General features: G+C 41.9%; 1 protein-coding gene across 4 annotated transcripts in view; it reads right to left on the bottom strand.

Moving 5' to 3' along the window:
- MED13L (mediator complex subunit 13L) overlaps window positions 1-22,998 on the bottom strand; it is a 209,171-nt gene that overhangs the window by 10,024 nt on the left and 176,149 nt on the right. Inside the window, exons 15-26 of one of the 4 annotated variants that reach the window (XM_087828714.1) lie at window positions 20,288-20,508; window positions 19,779-19,984; window positions 15,393-16,330; window positions 13,080-13,259; window positions 12,257-12,480; window positions 10,190-10,382; window positions 9,117-9,543; window positions 8,421-8,655; window positions 7,150-7,338; window positions 3,847-4,070; window positions 3,522-3,664; window positions 534-692 (exon numbers count right to left, since the gene is read on the bottom strand). In XM_087828714.1, the coding sequence (XP_087684840.1) occupies window positions 534-692; window positions 3,522-3,664; window positions 3,847-4,070; window positions 7,150-7,338; window positions 8,421-8,655; window positions 9,117-9,543; window positions 10,190-10,382; window positions 12,257-12,480; window positions 13,080-13,259; window positions 15,393-16,330; window positions 19,779-19,984; window positions 20,288-20,508 (3,339 nt within the window). The remainder of the gene's footprint in view (window positions 1-533; window positions 693-3,521; window positions 3,665-3,846; window positions 4,071-7,149; window positions 7,339-8,420; window positions 8,656-9,116; window positions 9,544-10,189; window positions 10,383-12,256; window positions 12,481-13,079; window positions 13,260-15,392; window positions 16,331-19,778; window positions 19,985-20,287; window positions 20,509-22,998) is intronic. The other 3 variants (XM_087828716.1, XM_087828715.1, XM_087828717.1) reach the window with 3 other exon arrangements.

Raw genomic sequence — 22,998 nt, 5'->3', positions numbered from 1 at the left:
TCCTGTGGCCACAGTGTTTTGGTTATCCACACACTGTACTCACTGAGAATTTACTGTGGTCCGGCCCTGTACTAAATGCTTCACCCCTATGTGCCTCACCACTCACCCTCAGCTATATGAGACACCCTAACTGTGCTCTCTCAAGGCTGCTTAGAGAGTCTGTCAAACATCTGTCTTCAAAAGGACACTGAAACATGTACCATGCTGCTGTCCACGTGAGTAATTTTTGGAGGGTGATCTTGATAACCTAACAACAAACTGGGGTCAGGCAACAGGAATTAGCCAAGACTCTAAGACTTCTCTATCATATCTGGAATGTGGGCTCTCTCTAAGCTATGGTCAACAAAGATAAGAAAATCACAAACTACTCCCCTTGCAAGAGACCAAATGGTTTTCATTTTTGAGCCCTAAGTACAGTTTTCTCTTATAAAAATAAAAAATAAAGATAAATTCTATGCTTGTCTGTGGACTTAGGTCTGAAAGGACGAACTGATGTGATGCCTCATTAAGGAAACTGACCAGGAGAGATTTACCTGGCATCACTACAAAGGACCCCTGGGGCTCCATGGCAACCAGGCAGGCACTAAGGATAGAAGGAGAGTCTGCGGCAGAGATTCCACACATCCGGCACATGTCCTTGAGCCGTTTACTGATTGTCTGTAGTGAACATTCTCCAAGGAGGATACTCCAATCTGAAACCAAGTATCACAGTTATACACAGTCTTTAGAAATTTGTATTGCTATGAGGTTTGAGTGTTTTACCAGTTTTGCCTGGTAAGTGAATTTTCAGGATTGGGCCCTGATGGGAATGTGGCTTTACACAGGTTCCCCTCCTTACTGCAAAGAACATGTTATTTGACCTTTATTACACTTCATTAACAAAGAAACAAAGGCCTACTATTGTGTGGACTGCAGTCATGTCTGAAATGACCTGAGAGCCAGCACAGACCCAGGTAGATTTACACACTGAGATGCTCTTTGGTGATGCCGCCAGTCTGTTTTAACCTTTCCCCTCCTCAGGATCTGGTTCTCTCCCAGCCCCTATCAGCACTTTTCCTCGCGGGAGAGTACCACTGGCAAACCTATTTTGTTTACGGCTTGCTGTAGACTGGCTGTTTCCATGACAGGCAAGCAGCAGCAGAACCAAAGGGACTCTTCTTAAGAAGCCCAAAAGCACTGGTAAACAACAGGGGTGAGGCAAGTGCTCCAAACGAAGCCACGATAATTATGCAGATTAAAAAGTTGGCACAAATTTTCTTCCTAGTATTTGTTTATTGCCCCCAAACAAAGGCATATGTCCACTCAGAGAGCTGCTGTGGGCTGTGAACTCCGGCAACTGACCCCAACACCCGTGAAGCATGTCACTCCTGCCACAGCGCAGTGTCACGCCCCATCCCACTGAGGAAACGCTGCTCCTGCGGCTTCTCTAGTCCTGTGTGTTTCAAACAAACAGTTCTCCCCTTCAAGGGGAGGTGAAGGGAAACATTTTTTCATATTGCATATTTCCGATGAACTGCAAACTGAAGTGGCTGAAATGAAAAGTGGCCAGGGACACCAAGGTGTTTTGAAAAACCACAGAAAAACCAAGTAGATGTGAGTTTTGTACTTAAAATCAAAGGAGGAGGAAAAGGCAGCGTACATGTCTTTATCACCAACACCCTGGTGATAAAGAGCAGAACTTCCCAGAGCTGACTGAGACCTGCAGCTTCGGTCCCATCCTGTCTCATAGGAATGCAATGCACAGGCCTTGGAGCCCAGAAGGAAGACGCCGTAGGTCAGTAAACCGGTTTCCTGACACTAGGCTCTGCTCAGTGTTTCCATCCCTTGAAAGTACATTTTCTCCCAATCTTCTGACAAGAGTCACACTTACACTCTTCCCCTCGAACAGAGAAGAGGGGCGTGCCCCTTCCTGCTAATAAATCATACAAGGGAAGGCAATGGCCTTAACAGTTTCCCAAAATACCAAGCAACTGGACTACTGGACTACGAGGCTGCGTTTTGATCCCCTCCTCTTTTCTATTGTATTCTAACTTTTCCCAAGGGTTAAGAGCAGCTCAACCCCTTAAGAAAGAAGGCTGACTAAAAGGCACATTTGGAGGGAAGATAGGAATTCTGACGGAAATGAAATGACGAACCCCTTAATACCTAGACCCCTAGACTACTGATATCAGATTCATTATATGTATGATAGTTCTAAAAAATGAAAAGGGTAATATTTTCTATTGGTCTACAATATACTTTATTACTAGAAAAAATGTTATGCACAACAGATTCCTAAGAGTACACTTAATACATATTATGTAATATTTGTGTAACTGCTGTTACACCTGATAATTAACTCACTCATGCACTTGCTACAATGCAAGTTATATCTGTATCAAAGATTTTCTTTCAGGGGTTCCACAAATACTTGATATAAATTTCATGTAAAAATTGTATGCGCACCATAATACAAGGGTCAGCAGCAGACTATGGGCCCAATGCCAAATAAGTTTGATTAGAACACAGCCACACCCATTCACTAAGGTGCTGTCTATGGCTGCTTTGAAGTTACAGTGGCAGTGCTGAGTAGCTGTAACAATGACCAGTTAGCTTGCAAAATCAAAAATATTCACTATCTTGCCCTTTATAAAGAAAGTTTGCTTATTCTGCTCTAAAGTATTTGTAAGCACAAAACCACAAGTTTTGTTTTTGTTCAGACCTTAGAAAATTTCTCCCATCTTATGCATATAATTAACTTTTATAAATGTGTCATTAATTAATAAGGCTTTTAAAAGAAAAGCTAGGCTTTTAAAACTGTACAAGCAGCTACACTAGTTAGTAAATGAGCAAGCTGGGCCTAAGGCTGGCAAGGCAAGGCAGCCGCCGGTGGTCAGCTGTGTCATGTTAGTGACTTTCAGTGCTCTGTGACTCACTGTTGTATTTACAAGAAATATAAGCAGTTGGTAGATATATCTGGGGATTCAACTTAAAAAAAAATCTGCTCTTTTCAGCTTCCTGACTGAAGAATATCAGACAGTGGTCACGTGAATAACGACAGTTCCAACTACTAGTCCTTGTAAATCAGGATTATCTTGGTATTGTGACACCAAAGCAAAACACTGAAATATGAAACTCATCACTGTTAACCACCGAAGCAAACGAACAGATGAAAGAAACCGAAGGCTGTTCTTATTTGACTTCTACTAGTGTCCACAATGTCTGACGTAGAATGTTCAGGTTAAAACTGAGTCGTTCTTTTCTTTGACTCAATATATAAAAAACATTAGGAATTCTAATATACTGAGTCTCACTTCTATATTAATAAAACACTGTCCTTCTGTTTTATACATTGGGGTTCGCCATTTAAGATTTTCTTCAGGTAAGTGGTTTTGATGCCAACAAAAAGTTTAAACACCACTGGTTTCCTGTACATTTACTGTTACTACCATCTGTGCAATTTTCTCCCTCAGCTCAGTTAATGACATCAGCTCAGCCCTTCCCCTTTGTTTCTTGTGCATCCTACTTCGAGAATTTCTTACCTTTAAGCTCCCCGTGGCCAAGACGCCCAAGTCGCCCGATAACAACTCTCCAGGGCAGAGATGTCATTTGGACAATACCTATGCACCACTCCCATAACTTCTGCAGTCCAATTTTACGTGCAGATACTTTACTCCTCCGTGATCTAAAAAAGAAAAAATTGGGGAAAAGGTTCCCAAATGAATCAAAGTTATCATTTAGACAAAACCAAGAAAATGCCAAAGAACCCACCCACATGCATTTAGAGAGAGAAATTAGAAAGATTTATATATCTAAGGAAAGGCACAGCATCAATTTACACCCACCACAAAACACCAAGCTCCTCACCTGTTTGGTAAAGCAATATTTACAATACAGGTTTCTAGTAACTCCCCGTGGAGGTCAGTGCAGGAGGCCAAGAGCCAGCGCTGGTCGTGAGACAGACAATAGCCCACAAAGAGCACATTGTACTTCTGGCTCGCTTCGCCAAATGTCTCTCCCAGCTCTGTCTGCTTGTCTTTGATTGGGGCCAATATAAAAGGAGGGGAGTAAAGCTGGATTGGGCTGGGCCGCTACAATAAAAACAAAAATCAGTATCAACACAAAGCCACTGAACTTCATGCTTACAACAAAACCCCGAACAGCACTGAATGAAGCCGACAGGGAATGTTGCTGAAAGACTGCCACCCCCCAGCACTATATATACAAAGAGCAATGATAACACCGGTAACCAAAAGATTGTTTACATGATATAAGCTAGGGCACCCAACCAAGCCAATATTTCCTTGTTAAAAGAAATTACTATTTTAGAAAGTAAACTGGCCCAACTTCATCAGTCATTAGAAAAGTGGAAATTAAGACCACAATGAGACACCACTACACACCCACCAGAATGTCTGAAATAAAAAAGAAAACACCAAGCACTGCTCACAACATTAGTCACTTAGCTGCAAACAGAACCCAACCTAAATACCCATCAGCAGTAAGAGGAAGAGCCGACCGTGACATAGCCCCACAATCAGAGTATCAAACAGCAAACACAATAAAAAGCTATCACCGAAAACAACAAACAGGACAAATCTCAACACTGAATAAACGCAGGCAGACACAAAAGATTATAAACTATATGATTCAATATATAAAGGAGTAAAAAAACAGACAAAACTATGTTGTTATAAGAAAGGATATAGTGATTCCCACTGGACTGACGGGAAGGGACCAGAAAGGAGAGGTTTTCAGATGCTTGTTACATGGCATTTTTATTAGTGAAAATTCATCAGGCACTACACTTATGACGGAGTACTTCTCAGTTTGTATATTATATATAAGTGCGTGTATGTGATTTAAGAAACCAAAGCAGTAGCTGTTACCCAAGACAAACATTTTAGATAAACTGACAGAATTTGTCATCTTTGTTTACAGCAATTATACACTTTTCAATATTTAATAAACTACAGCAGGGGTCAGCCAACTTCTATGCTATGGTATGGATGAACCTCAAATATTATGCTAAATGAAAAAAACCAGACATAAGAGATTATATATTGTGTGACTCCATCTACATAAAATGTCCAGGACAGGCAACCCATAGAGACAGAAAGTAGATTAGTGGTTGCCAGGAGCCGAGGGAAGGGCAAAACGAGGAATGATTGCTAATGGGTATAAAGTCTCTTTCTGGATTGATGAAATGTTCTAAAGTTAGACAGTGATGACAGCTGCAAACTCTGTGAATAAATTAAAAATCACTGAACTAAACAATTTTTAAAAGGGTGAATTTTGTAATATGTGAATTATGTCTCAATAAATCTTTTTTTCTTTTTAAGAGTCCAGTCGAGGCTGCCTAGAAGTTTTGAAAATTCATCAGGCACTACACTGGAAACAACAGGTTAAATGTCAAATATCTGAGATGCCATCGGCAGCCTGTGATAAGTCACTAGGTAACACATTCTGCTTTTGAGATGCTGCATGTTCTATGAAAAATAAAAGTGATACTAGTGATAGGATGTCTCCTAAAACTTGCATGATAAATACGAAAATGCAGCCTTTCTTATGTGAAAATGTGCTTGCATGGGACTGTGCCAATGCAGAGAATCAGACTTCCCGGAGGCAGGGCCTGGTGGTGAGGTTCCCCGCCCCTGCACTCCCATCACCTGACGCTGGGCTTGGCGCACAGCAAACCCTGGGCATGTTTATGAATGAAAGTGCGGTACTCCAGCTGCAGACTGAGGGAAAGGCAGCACTCGGTGACTCACCATCACCATGACTTCAATGCAAGTAACAATGCACAAACTAGAGTAACTATTCACAATATTTGGTTCTTTTGTTTTTAATAAAGTCAAGTGATTTATTTCTCTCTTCCTGTTTCAAAGTAAAAGGGAAAAAGCATGTATCTGCCACTTATTTCCATCTAAGCCTCACTTCATCTCGTAAACTCCTGATGGTGTTCTGCTGGAACATCACCGTCTTTAAAGCGTCCAGCCACGCCCTGGGTACCTTGATACAAGTAGTCGGCCTTCACTCTCCTCTATGACAGTGCAGAATTTATTGACTACCACTCGAACTTGTGATAACTTCTCACCAAAGCATAAGAAACGACTGCACCTGAACTGTGCAGCAACCACAGGAGCAAAAAGCTAAGTTTACGAAGAAAAGCAGTAACTCGTAATTCCTGAAGACAAAGTTAAGAAACAAGTAGAAACACACTGATTTTTTTTAATTTTAGAAAAGCTAATAGAGAAAATAAACTGCTCACAAAAGTGAGAAATTCAAACTCAAAAGAATAAACTAAAACTGCCCAATACAGAAATTTTACATAACCCAGAAAGAACGCAGGTTGTTAGCTAAGCGGCTTCCTCTCCTAGGGCCTGACGTGAACCAGGTTACAACAAATGCAGTATTACCTGCAGTTGCATCATTTTTCCACATCCAAGTTTTTACTTATAGAAGGGATAAGCATTTTGTAGAATTTTTAAAAAAAAACCATTTTCATTACTAACTGAAATCAGCAGTTTTGCTGGCTTTTATTAATGGGTAACCCTCCAGGCAGGGAAGTTGTGGAGAATGACTTTTGAAGGTTCTGGACATTCTAAACGTTGCTCTGTGCATCAACCTTCAGAGTACGGTGATCAGTAAAACAAAAGAGGTGTACAACTTTGTTTAAAAGTTTGGCTTTGGTGTTTTAAAAGTGCCCGTGAAGTACATATCTGTGGGAGGTGAGTGGACTAAGATGGACAGGAAAAGCACACACTTGTATACAGAAGCCCCGAGACAAGAGGGAAAGAAAGCAGCCCCCTGTAAGAATGTGCACCAGAAAGTGAGGGGCCCTTGTGAAATAAACACCCACACAACTGCTGACCAAGAGAGAACTGGCAAAGGCAGAAGGTTAGTGATTGAAGACACAGGTTAGCTTCAAAAAAGAAAGAACAAGACGAATACAGGAAAGTAGAACACAAGTAAAAGTGATAAGCATATTGCTGCCATAGGGCCTACATCCAATAGTTCAGAGGAGCATCTACTATACTTTAACTTAAGGGTTAAAGAACCTTACCACTCTCAGATAAAGGAAGAGGGCAACCAAGCCACACACTCTCCTGGCTTGCATCTTTAGTATAAAGTCCTCTTTTTGCAAATTTCTTCCCTGCTACCACCTACCTCCGGGTTCTTGAGAGTCATCTCAATGCTGGCGGCAGGCCCAAACCCTGTGAGGGATTTAATGTGGATCTGTGTAGGCAGAGGTCGCCTGCACTGGCAGTACACTGAAAATGCCATGGACTTCAAGTATTGAATGTAGAAAACTTGTTCATCCTTCATTGTCTGCAGCATGGACTGGCAAGGCACAATCTATAGACACAAACACAAACAAAACCAGACACTGAGATCTAATATGCTAACAAGAAAGTTGAAAAGTGAAATGGCAGGAATTAACTTGAATGGGGAAGGAAACTTAAGTTGTAAAATATATGAATGCCAAACATAATATAATATTATATGACATAGTATTCCAAATGTACACCAGCAATTTAAGAAGAGGTGCCATTGTGTTGGTCAAGTTACACTGTCACCTGGAAATAACCCTGTTCTGTTTTAGGGACAAATTATTAACGTGCTATTTCTATGCCCCCAAATTTAAAAACTTGTTTTTTAATCGATTTCTCATTTATATATAGACATAGTGTGCATAGCATCTTTGGAATTATTGTCTCATCATTTGAGAGACAAACTTCAAAACAATAAAAAACTATGAACAACCTACTCTGGTAACTAATTTTGATCTTTTAATTAAATAGCTTTAGTTAAAGTAACAGTTAAGACAAAACCCAAACAACCAAAGCATTGCTTTTGACCTATTAAATTACAGAATTAAAAAGAATGATTATGCTGTCAAGCTGTCCAGGGTGTGGTGAAAATGGGCATGCTCACTGATGCTGGGAGAAATGTAAGTAAGTGGAACCTTTTCGGAAAGGAATCTGGCGATGCTTATCAGAGTCTCTATCTAGGAATCTACTTTAAGAAATGACCTGAAACATGAGAAAGAGATTATACATGAAGATGTTTGCTATGGCTTTATTTATACTAGTGAAACAGAGGAAGCAAGTTAAGTATCTAACTGCACAGGCATGATTAAATGTGGAAGATATGCAGCCATTAAAAACGCTGCTTGTGAAAATTTTAAATAATGAATAACATTAAGTGCAAAAATACTATAAGTTATGTTAAAAGTGGTGTGATCTCAACTGTGTAAACAAACATACAGAAAAAAAGGCTAGAAATACACCAAAATGGTAATAATGGCTGAATCAAAAAAGTACAAGTACTTCCTTTTATTTTTTTATGTACTTCCAATTATTTAAAAAATCATGAACTTATATTTACTTTCATGAAAAACAAGAACAAAGGTAGAACATAAACTTGCAGACACTCACCTGGAGAATGAAAGAATCCCTCATATGCTCGGGTAAGTTACCCAGCATCTCCGTGTAGCAGCGCATCAGACTCAACAGCCAGAAGTTCCCGGGGCTGGAGTCCTCCTCCGCGGTGTAGGTGAAGGGGTCCACCATATAGATGACAACGGCTGGAGGGTAGGCGTGGCTGTCTGCAGAGTCGGGCTCCGTGGGAATTCCTATTCTCTCCCTCTCAGTAACACTGCAGAGAAAGCCACTTATGAGACACAAAAATAAATATAAATTACATAAAAATAAAATCAATTCCAGAGCACACTGACTCCTTGGGCGATGATTACAGATTAAGTGTAACATCAACGTGCCACGTGACTGAGCAACGGCAAACCAAGCCAGTGCGCGCCAGAAGACAGCAGCTCCCTCTGAATGGGAGATCTCTTTCTCAACTCTCCCTTCCCCTGTGGCCATAGTCTACAAAGACGGTTTATAATGCTATTATATCAACAGTGATAGCTTACTATTAAGCTAACAAGTTTAATAAGTAGATAAGTTAGGTTACAAGAAGCCTCAAATTTCTTAACACTGCAGCTACAGACCGACAGCTGCTGCTTCCTCTTGGGGAGAGGCAGAGAGGCACGTGACTGGGCTCAGGGGTCGAAGGGAGGGGGGTGTAGAAGGTGTACAAGAGCTGAAGCCACCACCTCGACCCCAGTGACGTACCTTTCCTGTCCGTCCTGCGAGGGCTGAGAGGAGCTCTGCCCAGGCTCAGTGTCTCCACCACAGCCTGTGCTCCCTTGCGTTCTGTCAGCAGAACCGGCCCCAGTGCTGGGGTTCTGCCCGCCAACACTACCACTGAACCCTGACGAAGAGGTAGTGCTTAGCTGGTTAACGGCGGGCGCAGGGGCAGACGACGAGACCGGTGGCACGGAAGAACCAGACGCGGAACTACTTGCTGCAGGGTTCGCAGAACTGCCATTAGAGGTGGTATTAAATGCACTGCCAGCGGAGGGAGCTGCTGATCCTGAATTTGAAGCTAAAGGCCCAGCATTCCCAGGAGTAGCTTGTCCCTGTGCTGCTGCTGGTGGGGTCTGGTATTTAGGTGGTATCAACAGGCTGCTATCGAGTTGCAGAGTGGCTAAATAAGGTGCTGAAAGAATATATGCAGAGAGGGGACTTAGTGAGGTTCTGCAGTGTTAGACGATCAGAACTTCAGAATGGTCCCCTTTTTTAAGATGATGCTTTCAGGCTGCAATACTCTGGTTATGACACCCAAAACACTATCTGACCACTTGGACACATGCTTATATAACCTGCAAACACAGACATGAGCATGGAACTGCTTATTATAAACACTGAAAAAGAACATTTGAAACATTTCCCTTTCAGGCGGATTCCATCCACCACCACTGAAAACTGGAGGCCAGGTGCATGCGCCATAGCCGTCGGGGCACATTATGCTCTTGTGCACACAGGGCTTTACAAGCTTCGTGGATTCTCTCGGGAATCTGGGTTAAAATTAAGCAGTTAATATCAAGTCATGCAGCTAAGTTTTCTAACTCTGGAGTAAATTAGATAGGACTTCTTTAGGCAGCTTTAAATGGCTTTTAAAGAATATACGTGCACACAAAAGTTGGCACTTAACTACCTAGAAGGCAAAAATTAGATCTAAATAAATACAGTCATGGAACATTAGACAAAAAGCAGCATAATGCTGCACCCTAACAGGGGTGGGGAGGAGGAAATTTGGCTATTTTATCTCTCAAATTCTACTTTACCAAATACATTCCCATTACCTAGGTGATGGCGGCAAACTTGCGCATAAAGTTTGAGTCTGGAATGATTGTCACTCTCCTCGCTGCTCCACGGCTGGTTAAACCACTCACTCACAAGCTCATCGCTCAGCTTCTGTGCCACCGTCTTCCCCACGCGCATGATCCCATCGCGCAGCACTTTGCAGATGGGCTTGTGCTGCCCAAGCCTACACATCTGAGACCATGAACAAGACCATTACTTAGGACAGGAGCATTGCTTTGTTCAGCATGTAGCGTTAGTGAGGGACATTCTGTACCATACACATGGAAGCATTTTCCTTTTTCTTCTCAGTGCGACCACATGCAACCAAACCAACACTGTAAGCTGGTAATTACCATGTACCCTGAAGCTGCTGTCTGTCTCTCCAAAACCTGGAGTAGCTCTTTTACAGAAAAATACATGTTTCTTCTAAAGAAAAAGAAATGCTTCTGCACCCCAGCCCATTCCTCTTGCCTGAGGGAAGATTGCTGAGCCCTACCTGATTACTAGTGGCCAGAAAGGAACTAACCAGAGTCCTGCCTACTATGGCTGACCGAGACACATGTCCACTAAAACCTCGTAAGTAATCCCCACTCACAATGTTTTCCCATAAGATAATATTACAATTATATGGGCCACCTGTTAGAATGTTACAGACATTTGGAGATCGCCAATAGCAGAGGCCACGGAAGTGCTGATCACTTTTATGAAGTAAATGGTTGTTTTAGCACAAGATTCTGTTATTAACCCCCAGGACACTAAGTGGCAGAGAATTAATATACCTGCCAAACGTAAGCTGCTTAACTGCCTGTTTGCCAGCAGGAGAGCCCATGTGATTATTCCCTACTACAGCTGATGAACTGCAGGCCTACCAAGCCCCTACGAAATCTTAAGCAGGTATGTAACTGCCAAATGGGCAATCCTAGTACAGTTAAGACCAAAAAAGATCCCGGCAAGCTTTTTATGTTTTGTAACTTATATGAAGGCTTCATTCAAGAGAATGGCTGGGCTTTGAAACAGCTTAGACAAGTTTTCTGTGTTAGGGTAGTATGATTTAATATTATTATGTATCCATGGGCCAAGCACTGTTTAGAAATTACTGTATCCAAGGGTTTCCTTCAGTAGCTTAATTGATGCCATTACCTAATACATTAGCATCTTCTCACTTCTTTGTAGCAACACATAAGTCTACTACTTCATGCATACTCATGTTTATAGAGAGTAGATGTTCTGTTACGGAATATTTTTGAAATTCAAGTTGGCACCTTATTTAACAACCACATTTGTAATACTTATAACATGTCTGCCACAGTTCTAAACACTTCATAAAATCTTATTAACCAATGTCGCCCCAATAAATTTAATTTTGAAAAAATACTAATTTAATTTAATCTTGCCAAATATAATGATACCAGAGGTAAAAAGTACAAAGAACTTAGTGTATGTGCACTTGGATAGAAGAATGTGGCACTTCCTCATCAAAGTCAGACGTGAGTCTAAGTTTTCAAATGTAACAGTAATCTATCTATGTACTAAATATATAAAATTATCTACCTGGTTATTACATTATTAAGGTTATTACATTATTAAAATTTTAGTATTAAGATAAATGTAGTGTTAAACAAAACATAACAGGGCATGATTCATTAAACTTATCTTTCAATTTAGAAATTTTTAAGCTAAACATTTTTATACCGTTCTCCCCACAGCCCCACAGAAAGAGCAGCTGTGCCTTCTTTTCTTTTCATACAGCTCATCTTCTGAACGGCCACTTGCCCCTGGTCAATAATACTTTCAAACTTGAGCACATAAATGGGGGAAAAACAGCTGGCAGGATTTTAAGATGTGGAGTAGGGCTGGTAGAGGAAAGTTGTCTAAATCTAATAAAATGTAAAGCAAGGTGGGAAAGCACTTCACTTCTAGGAAAATCCCCCAATCCAATTCTTTCCTCCACCCTCCGACTAACTGCGAATTTTCTTCGAGATCTACTTTGAAGATGTTTTTTCTTTAAGATTTAGTGATAACCAGAAACAACCTGAGGACTCATGTCATAAAAACTATTTTCCCACCTCATATACAGCGCTCAAGTCCCTGAAGAAAGTTTTGGCTCCTTCGAGCAAGGCCTCATTTTCTGGACACACCACAATATAGGCAACATCACGGTGGCCCCCATATGGGTCCAACAGCAGCCTCTCCCAAAACGGCAAGGAGAATGGTGAGATGGTGAGGAAGTCCTTGTCATAGCCGACGAGCAGGGTGGGGATGGGCAATGGCTCAGGAGACTCTTCTGACCCTGAAACAACAGTGCAGCTTAGGAAGGTGCCTGAGAGTCTGTTTCCCATAACCTGAACCATTTGGAAGTTCCTGGTGCACTAGTCTTAATTCTAGCATCAGAAATTTCATCGTAGGCTGACATGACACTCTTAAAAGTACTCTTCAAACCCTCTCATTAAGTGGCCACTGATGAAGGACTTAATTAAACAAGTCAGAACGTGGTTCTAAAGGCTCAAGCAGAGGGCAGAGGGAACACGCTGAAGGTCGTTTCCCAGCAGCGCTACGTCACTTCCTCTGAGAGAGGCGTCATATCCTGACTACGGGGAGGCTGACAAAGCCAGTTCAGGAGTTCATCCAAATGAACACGCGATGAGGATCAGGAAGACGCAAATCTGATACACGTTCTACTTAGAGATTATTTTCCTCACTGACCCTGATCATGCCACCAATGCTCACAAAGTTTAACTCCAACACTGACTTCAGCAAAACAAAGAATATAAAACTGAAGCATGACCAAGGAAAAGACTCTATTTTGTCAGCGAAGCAAGGACTTGACAGTAACAGAAGCTGCTCTCCAGGGCAGGCCGCCCGGACGGCTCGCGGCGGGAGGGACTGTACCGTAGGTGCCACGGCCTGCCATTTTGTGGAACTGCTGCCAGGTGAGCGGCCCCTGCACGTGCTGGATGTTCTCCCAGGTCCTGCCGGTGCGCTTCTTCTGGATGGCGTCCTGGAGAAAGGGCTGCAGGGACAGCAGCGTGCGGACCACGTCCTGGGAGGAGAGCATGCTGATGTCCAGCACTGGAGCGGGCGGTAAACGAGAAGAAACAGGTCACCAAGGCGGCCCAGGCCGGCACGCTCCCCTTCCCTGCCCTCACTCTGACTCAGCGAGAGTCCACGACAGCGACGTTACTGGCGGCAGGGTCTATTTGTAGTAGACTCTAAAATGCCTGACTCAGGGGTCAGGAGGAAAGACATTCTCCTCCTGAAGCTAAAAAAGTAATGTATTACCTATTATTGGAAGTAATACACAGGAAAATAGGTTACTCTGTATAAATACAGAGGTTAACTGTAGAACTTCTTAAAAGTAGAAAGATGGATAGGCCTGACGTTTTTAAATCACACAAACTTGTTTCCGAAGTTGCTCGTAAGGAAAGAGAGCTGTACACGTTTCTTAATGATTGTGTGACTTTAATTTACAAACACCAATGGTTTGATCATACGATGAGGGGGGGAAAAGGAACTTACAAGCTTTTGGGAACTTCAAAAAATGCTCTTACTGTAAAATATTTTCACGAAATACAAAACGTATCATGAGAAAGCAAGCCTTCCCTGCAGGAAGAGGTACTGACAACACAGCAGCAGCAGTGACAGGGCTGAAAGCCGCCTGTACACAGAGGAAGGCAGGGGATTCACGGCTTCAGAACAACACTCACCAAGCTAGCAGGAGGGGCTCTTAACCTACAATTTGAAAAACTTGTGAAACTCTGTGCAAAACTGTGCATGCATACATGCATGAACATATGTGTGCTCTTCCCCAGAGAAGGTCCATGAGCTACTTCAGTTTGAGGTGATCAGCTATGAATCTGCACAGCTGGGTTCCTGAAGGCCTTCCCTTACTCTTAACTTTTCTAGCTGATTAGGAAAGGGGCATGGATGAAAATCTAAGATTTACCTACCAAAGAAATCTGAAACACAGAGTGCTTAGGGTTCTTAAGACATTTTTATTTTTAGATTATGTCCTTAAATCAAACACAGTTTGCAAATTGGTGGCCCATAGTTATTTTTTAATTCTGGAGTAAATCTCTCTAGGAAATTTCATATACAAATCTGGATTTCCAGCTTCTCCTGACAAACTGGAAGACCCAGCAACCAGGGCTGAGACCCACACTCCTGCACAGCCCCCTCTGCTGCCTGCCTGAGACCGAAACAGTATTCATCGCCTTTATTTTCAAGCCTGTGCTTCTCTTTTTCTTACGAGTAAAAAAACCAGTAAAGAACTTATCACACTTGTGGCTCTATCAAAAGTAGGAAAATGACAGCCCAAGAACAAGACTAAAATCAGACATATGTCTTTGGAATCCTGTTTCTGTGCATACAAAACAGAGTGTGCTGTGGAAGAACACAATTCAGGGCACTGCTTTTTGCGAATCTGGCTCCCTGCATCATTCATTTACATGATCTGTCTGCTGCGTCCAAGCACCTGAATTTGGAACCCATCCCTCCCCTGCAATAAAAGGTGCTAGTCTTCATATCCAAAGATGACACTACTGCTCCTCCCACACAGGCTGGTCTTCTGTCTGAAGGGTACTATCTAGTCAAAGGAACCACCAAGATAATCATCCACGTTTCTCCAGGGGAAAGACTGTTCTTTAATTCATAAATCCATCCAGCAGACAGTAATTAAAGGTCTGATAATACAGGGCACTCTGCTTAAACATGAGCAGTTCTATAAATGAGTATGACTTTTGAATACTTCCTTAGGAGTCTCCACTTCCGAGAAGTCTCCCTGCTTGACCTACTCAGAAAACATGTCACTCCCTATTCCACTGACCTTTGTCCTCTGGACATACTTGTACTACTCCAGAGTTCAATTTAAGAAGCTTATATAACCTTCTCCCTACAAGACTCAATGACGAGAGAGTCACTGATCGGCTGCCTCCTGCAAGCCCCCCACTGGGGATGGAGCCCGCAGCCCGGGCAAGTGCCCTGGCCGGGGATCGAGCTGTGACCTCCCCGTCCACAGGCAGATGCTCAACCGCTGAGCCACGCCAGCCGGGCTCAAACACCTTTTGATGGTAGCTCCCACTTTAGCTGTCTTATTTTTTAAGAAATGAAATTTTAAATTTGTCAGAGAACAAAGTGCAGAAAGCGTGTAAGCTGTCCTCACGCCGAGGCCGTCCTCCAAGCCCGTGAGTATTCCGGGGCACCTACCGTTGCTGTGAGGCCAGGAGTGCACGGTGGCGCTTCTCACCAGCGCTTCGTCCACCCTGCCCCCCGTGGGGTTGTCCACGTACTGACGCCCCTGCTCCAAGGCGTTAAAGCACTCCGCCCAGTAATCATTATTATCCGCCTGCACCCGGTCGTAACTCCAGCTCACGCAGGGAAGGGCTTGGCGATTGTTTGAGGATATGTAGTCCAGGAAACTCAACGAAGCGAAAGGCTGTGTGTGTTGGTTCTGCAGGAGGAGGAGGAGGCTCGTGGGTGGCTCCTGGGGCTTTCTGGCCGCCTCCACCTGGGGGAGGAAGCTGGTCTGACACATCATTAGGCGCCTCTCTGCAGCCTGGCCAATATCAGAATTCTTCCCAAAAATGTCCAACTCGTCCTCCAGGAAGAGCCCCGAGTTGTAGCCAAGTTTGCGATTCATGATGGCACTGAAGCCGCAGGTGCAGCGGTACTGGTCCTCGTTGGAAGAGTCAGGGATGTACAGCCCAACATCCGCTCCCTTGATGTTCATGTTGCAGGCACAGATGCAACAGCTGTCAAAGTTCCTGTCTTTAAAGATATTCATCACAGAGTCAGAGAGGATCAGGGTGACGTAGAGGCTGTGGGCTTCAGGAATCGGCTGCATGGTGGCGGGCTCCACAGAGTTAAGGGGCCGCGTGGTAGAGGGGGTAGAGGCTGGTGACCCCTGATCGGTGCTGTCGTATTTAACAGACCCTTGACCACTGGCAGTACCCCCACCTCTGGGAGTTCTTGGGGTCCTGGGGGTTCGTGGCGTGGGGACAGAGAAGCGAGGGGTTGCTGGCGATGGCAGAACTCCTGCTCCACTGTTGCTGGCTGGGGCAGCGCTGTTCAGCGTCACCGGCGTGTTCATCTGTGGCGTGTTCAGATAGTCTGGGTCTGCTAGGCTCCCGACGCTAGGCACGTTACTGCAACACAGACGGCACCCGGTGAGGGTCAGAGGCAGGTCGCAGACGTGGAATACATACCTATCGCCCTGGCCTGGCCTGTGCACTTCTCATCACTCAGGCATGCTACCCCTTAGTATACTCACCTTTCTCTTTAAAGAAAAGATTCAAAGGAGTCAGTGCAGTATGTGGGAAAGCAAAAAGCGAAGAATGAAGAAAAGATCCATGTGACACTTTCCTTCCCTCAATCCACATTTAAGCATCACTCATCTGAATCTTCTGAGGAAACTTTTAGTATTTTTACAGAAAACATAATGCTGGATTTGGTCTGTGTAATTCTGAAAAATTGTAACTACTAAATGGAACTTTAACACATGAGTTTAGATACTAAATTAGCTAGAAGACCATAGGATGAAATTTCCATCTAATCTGCAATTACATTTTTGTCATTTTTTGAAACTGAAAGTCTGCCGGTGTATTTGTTCTCAGAGACTATAATCTATATATGAGTCTAAAGTAGTTATAATCAAATGCACATGAAAATTTAATATTTTTCTAACTTTCAAAATGCAATCCTATCTAGGCTTGCATTTTAATAGTAATGTGAAACCACGAGGGAATTCTATTTTAGGAAACCCACTGGCCGGTACTACACCAAAGTTAATAAAAATATTACATATGCAGCTAAGAGGCCTTAGTATTAATTAGGTGGTTGCAGAGAAGTACACATATTATATTATAATTTCCAGACTTGTAAGATTTCTGTGGGGTGGAAGGCAATTCTAGTTCACTTATTAATTTCAATATGCTATGCATTACCTATAGCACAATTATTTTTAGTTCCCAGAGACCTGATCGCATTGTGCTATTTTCTCCTAAGCAGTGACTTCTTTTTGGAACAGCCACATAGAAAACAAAACAGTATCTATAATGTTCTGTTGTTTTATTACTGTAGAAAATTTTCTTGATGTACATTCTTACAGATGCATGTAAACCAGCATATGAGACCATTCTTTCCAATTAGAAAGTATCAAAAGAACACAGATTTTTTTAATGCTTAGGATTCTTTTGAAATCTATTAATAATGTGCTTAAATTAACGTTCCTCCAATAAACTATTCATTCACTTATAATTTGAAAGAAGAATGTCATAAAATAATGGCTCTTCAAATAATTTTTTTGTGATTTTTAATTAGCTATGCCTAAACGACCAGCCCAAAAACCCAAATCGGGCACTCTAAAGAAATTTTAAATCAAAGGCACACTGGTATCTTTGAGCACAGATAAAAAATGACCCAGAAACCTTGATTAGCAATCATTGCTATCTCAGAGACCAAAATAATGTGTGTAATAATGATCTTTACTCTAATTAGACTCCTTTCAAATTTTCCTGTTCAACAAAACCCTAAAATTATTATGCAGTTCAGATCAGGAAAGGAACTACGCCTACTAACTGAAAACTTAAATAATTAAATTGCTCCCTAGATAGTAAGAATGGTTTATCCTATATAGTAACGTGATTTCTCCCAGTCAATAAAAATGAACTGAGTACCAACCCTATGTAGGATGCTGGATATTCAACAGTGAAAAAGAGAAAGAAAAGTTAAGCACACAGCAAGTGTGACAGGCATCATGCAAATGAGTGCTGGTGTGCTGAGTGTGGCAAGTGTGTGGGGGGAGTGGGGGGGTAATGGGGGATGTCCAGAATGATGGAGACCACGGCAGGAGGATTTTGCATAGTCCAGTACGGTGTTGTCCAATAAGGTAGGCACTTAGCCCCATGTGCTAAATTTAAGTTAACTTAAATAAAACTAAAAATTCAGTCTTGACCTCAACTAGCCACATTTCAAGTGGGACACAGCTACAGCATGGGCATAGTCAATGCCATATTAGAAGGGCAGACACAAAATACTTCATCACAGAAAGTTCTATGAATAGTGCCAGTTTAGAATACCAAGAATCTTTGGAGGGCAAATGACAGATTTAATAGGTCTAAATTATTTATTATTTAAAACTACCACACAGCACAGGGCTGCGTGTCATTTTTTTGAGGAGCCTGTGTGTATAAGAGATTCAAAGTGTCGAATGGGTCTGCATGCTAAGCCCGTGTGAGGAGGCCACACCAGTGTGCTGTGCGAGTCTACAAGTAGGTAAGCTAGAGCAGAACTGGAGCACAGCCCCAGAAAACAAGCTGGGTGCTCACACCCGGAGTGTTCCTGAGTCCACGCCTTCACATGGCTGGTGAGTGGTTATTTTTCCAGTACTTCTACAACTGTAGCTGTCAGGGCCATTCAAAAATCTGTGTGACAAGTAGAGCAGGATGACCCCATTTTCAAGAAGGGAAGACTCAAGTGAAATGGTCATTTAAGGTCACACACAGAATAAACAAAAAAAAAACACAGGGTGCTCTGACACTACAGTGACACCCTCCCAGGATGGGGCTCTTTTATGCCACTTCTCTTGCAGTTTTTCATTCTGATACTGACTTTACGTACATAGGCATAAAGCCTGTTTATGACATTACAGCTGACAGCACCAAGATGGTTTTACACAAGACCACGAAAAGTACCCCACAGACTGGATCTGGACCACAGTTTGTCTTACTGGCTCTTAAAATGCTACTGTAAATTAACTGCCAACAAACCGAATTAACTGTCAACATATTTCAAAGGAAATTTACATGAAAATCCAGATCTCCGGTCTCCCACATTCCTGCCTGAACAACTCACTGCAATTAAATAGCAAATGTCCCTTTAAATGGGACGTACTCTCTACAGTTCATCGCAGACCCTGCTGGTCCAACTGTCCCTGACAACCCTCACAAAGACGGAGCATCAGCAGCGCCAAGTCTTTTGCTTTACCTAGTCCATTCATCCCCATGTCGCTTACCTGGTTCCAACAGAAATTTGAGTTTGTGGCCTTTTATTTAATAGCACTTATTTTATTAAGAAATTATTAATCATATAGGAAACTGATTCTACACTGTTGATTTAAGTGCTATTTTCTGGACAGTATGAAACATGCCCAGGCTACAATAAACACTGTTCCTTCTCCATTCCACACCACCATCCTGTGCTTCCTTGTATATGTGGGGCCAGTGATAGAGATACTGTCTATGGTAATATGTTTTAAAGGGCCTTAAGTAAACACATTTAAAAATCATCAATTTACATAAGACAAAGTACTCACCACCACCAGACACAAAATACTACCAACCCAATCTAGGGCCTGATTCTGTGGCAGACACCGATTTGACACTGAATGAGCATGAACACCACGATTCTCTACACAAATAACCTTCATTTTTCCACACACATGAAATCTGGTTTAGAAAATAATGCACATTTTCAACACAAAATAACGTGCACAAAAACATGAATGGCCAATAAAAGTTTCAAATAATACGCTACCATCATCGTTTTTAGTAAGTATTTAGTTGAGATACAAATCACACGATACACGGCACGTACTTGTAGCCATCTCTAATGAAAGCGGCTGTCGGTGGCATGGGCAGTTGTTCGATTTTAGGAGGGACTGCCCACGAAGGCCGAAACAGGCAGGCATCAGGTATCTTCAGAGGTAGCAGGCACTGGCTTGGCAACATCTTCAGTGGAGCAAACATGGAGGATCCCACAAAAGGTTGAAAAGCTGGAACTTTGTGCACATATGAGAAGTCCTGTGACGATAAAGTGAGGTCAGCGGTAATGTTGGTAAATGACTCAGAATACAGCACGGTAGTGACAAAAATGATTGTAACTCAGTATTTCTCTTATCTGGTCAATAGAAAATGCTAATGCCAAAATCTTAAATTAATCAAAAGACACTGTGATTAGTATATCAAGCAATGCACCTCCTGACCAATTCAGAGGTTTGTTAGCAACTTGTAAGTGGCATAAAGACAGTATTATTTTAAAGCAGCAGCAGTGAATCCGCCTGAAAGCCACTCCGCCTTGGTAAAAGTGAATACACTGGCAATCACCTTTATTTCCTCCGGCCTGGGGCTTCCTAAACCGTCCTCTACTTCCATCCTGAACTCAGTGAGCTGGGCTGAGGCCACACTGACCATAGGGCTCTCCATCATGCCTAATGCTGTCACCGTCTCTGAGCTGACTCCGTCCTTATAGTTCATTACAGGGGAAAATGCAGGGTGCTGTTCCAGAGATGGAGGGGTGGGGAACATCCTTTGCAGATCTGCTACTGCTAAAAAAAAAAAAAAAAAGACAAAACCATTTCTTTTAACAGGCAGGACTGACAAAGCAAATCCCAGTTCATAGCCAGGAAGCCCACTTGGCATCAGAAATGATGCCAACCGAATGGTCAGCTCAGGTCAGTGACACAATAGAACGTTAACAATGGACATCACTACGAAGAAGGCCACCAGCAGAGAGCTATCCTTTTCTGGAACGTTATCACTATCCTCTTGACCCTTTAGGATTTGGCCTCACATTAATTAAGTGAACAAAGTCTACCTACATTTTTCTTCTAACAACTGACCCCCTGAGAAGTCTAAGAAGCTGGAAGCAATCCGATTGGAATAACCACTCTATTAAAAGTTCTATCCCTATTACAAGTATGAGTGCAGTATTTCAGAATGATAGAATAATTGTATATAGCAAATTTTAAATAGAAAAATCCATCAGGCATTTATGTTATAGAAAAGAAAAATTGCTTAAGCTATAATGATGGTTTATACGTAGTAGGATTACTCACTAGTTTGACAAATCCACAACACTCACTGCTCTTTGAGAAAATAGCTCTGCACCCTCTTTTCAAATTGACATTAAAATGAAACTTCATAGTAAGGATTAACAAACCTACCTAGAACCAAAAGACAATTGATTGAGAACTTAAAAAAAAAAAAAAAAAGGTTTCTTTCAAGGAATATTTAAAACAGTGATTCCCAACCCTTTTTAAAAAATCATTTTAATATACCTGAGGTTACCCATCATCATTAACAGCGACTCAGTCAGGCACTGATTCTTCAAGTAGGAGTGTATGTAATGAAACGCAAGTTGTGGCTGTGAAATTTGGCCACTAGGGGGTGTCCTGTATAACAAATTCATCTACAAATCTGGAGCCACAAATTTGATTTGGAATGGCATCTGATGTCCCAATTTCCAAACACACTGCTCTTTCTAGCAACCTCAACAGTTAAACTGGCAAATCGTAGACACAGAATAAAATAAGATATGACTTTTAGCTCTGAATCAGAAGTTAATGAAGTACAACTGCACCATGCTCTCCCCTGGGCTAGAGTCTAAGGTACAGCTGTCTAAAGAAGCAGCCATGGGTTGGGCTCCACAACCCAGGCGCTCCCAGCACAGCACTGGTATGCTCAGATCACTTCCTCTCCTGGGACCTAGGCGCTTTCATCTAAAAAGGAAGACTTGATTAGATGTGTGATTCTCACCAGGCTTTCTTTCATTCTTTTGTTTATGGGGGGAGGGGAAAAGCTCCACCATATGGAGGCAGGAAAAAAGGTGAGAACCTCTGGATTCAATCATCTTTACCATATTTTCTAGTTAAACAATTATATAATTCTGAATAATTTACCCTTTCTTGGCCTCAGGTACTTAACTTGATATTAAACTATCCCTAGCTGTTACTGTGTGTTGCTTTCCTCATTATTACACAATCACAATCGAGTAACTATGGACCTATACTTTCCAGCACAAGATCCACTAGCCACATGCGGCTATGGAGCACTCAAAATGGGCCTTGTCCAAACAGAGATGTGCTTGCATGTGTAAAATATACACCAGGTTCCAAAGAGTTAGTACAAAAAAAGAATGTAAAATATTTCAGAATCTTTTATACTAATTACTTATAAAAATGACAATATTTTGGATATTGTCATTATTTAATATGTATTATTAATTTCACGTTTGTTTGTTTTTCTGTAACTACTAGAAAATTTGAAATTACTTATGTGGATCTCATTTGTGCCTCACCCCATATTTCTATTGGATGGCGCTGTTCTAGACATTAAATTTTATGTCTTTCTGCCTCAATGTACAATAAAGCTACTGCAGAGATGAAACTTCCTGCCATGCTATTTTCACTGTCACGTCTTGGGAGGAAACACTGTGTGTATGTCTACACACACATACTTTGTACACATGAAAACAATCCTCTTGACTCATATATCTGTATTTTCCTGACGCTAATATTTTTGCTACATTTCAAATTCATTATTTTTGTAAGCTGTACTTTATCATAAAATATTGAGTATTATTTCCTTCTAAAGTAATTCCATCTTTGAACAGAAATGAGGGAAAGAAGAGAATACACCATATACTTTACTGGGCAATGACACTAACCAGCAGGATGGTTTGTGAGCGAATAACCTTGGACTAATTATTAGACATGTTACCATGTAACACTGCTATGTAACACTTAATGTCAAAAAGACAGAGGATTAACTGGTTTAGCGCATGGGGAAAAATTCACTCATCTGGCCTACTCATATGTATCTACTTTAACACTGGTTCCTTTAATCTGTGAGTTCCATGTTTGTAAAATTCTGCAGTGCAGAGCAATAAAAAAAAAGAAAAATGTTTAATTAAAAAAACTACAGCAACTGGCTGACTATCATTATTCATTTTCACACATGTCATGCTTGAGAAAGCTTTGCATATTTTAAAAAGCTATGGATCCACTAAAGCTGTCAAAATCCAATCTCTGTATACT

The sequence above is a fragment of the Miniopterus natalensis genome, chromosome 20 (assembly GCF_054644295.1).
Source record: "Miniopterus natalensis isolate mMinNat1 chromosome 20, mMinNat1.hap1, whole genome shotgun sequence".
NCBI classification, from domain to species: domain Eukaryota; kingdom Metazoa; phylum Chordata; class Mammalia; order Chiroptera; family Miniopteridae; genus Miniopterus; species Miniopterus natalensis.
Note: the sequence above shows the minus strand (reverse complement) of the source record. Positions and strands in the feature narration are given on the sequence as shown.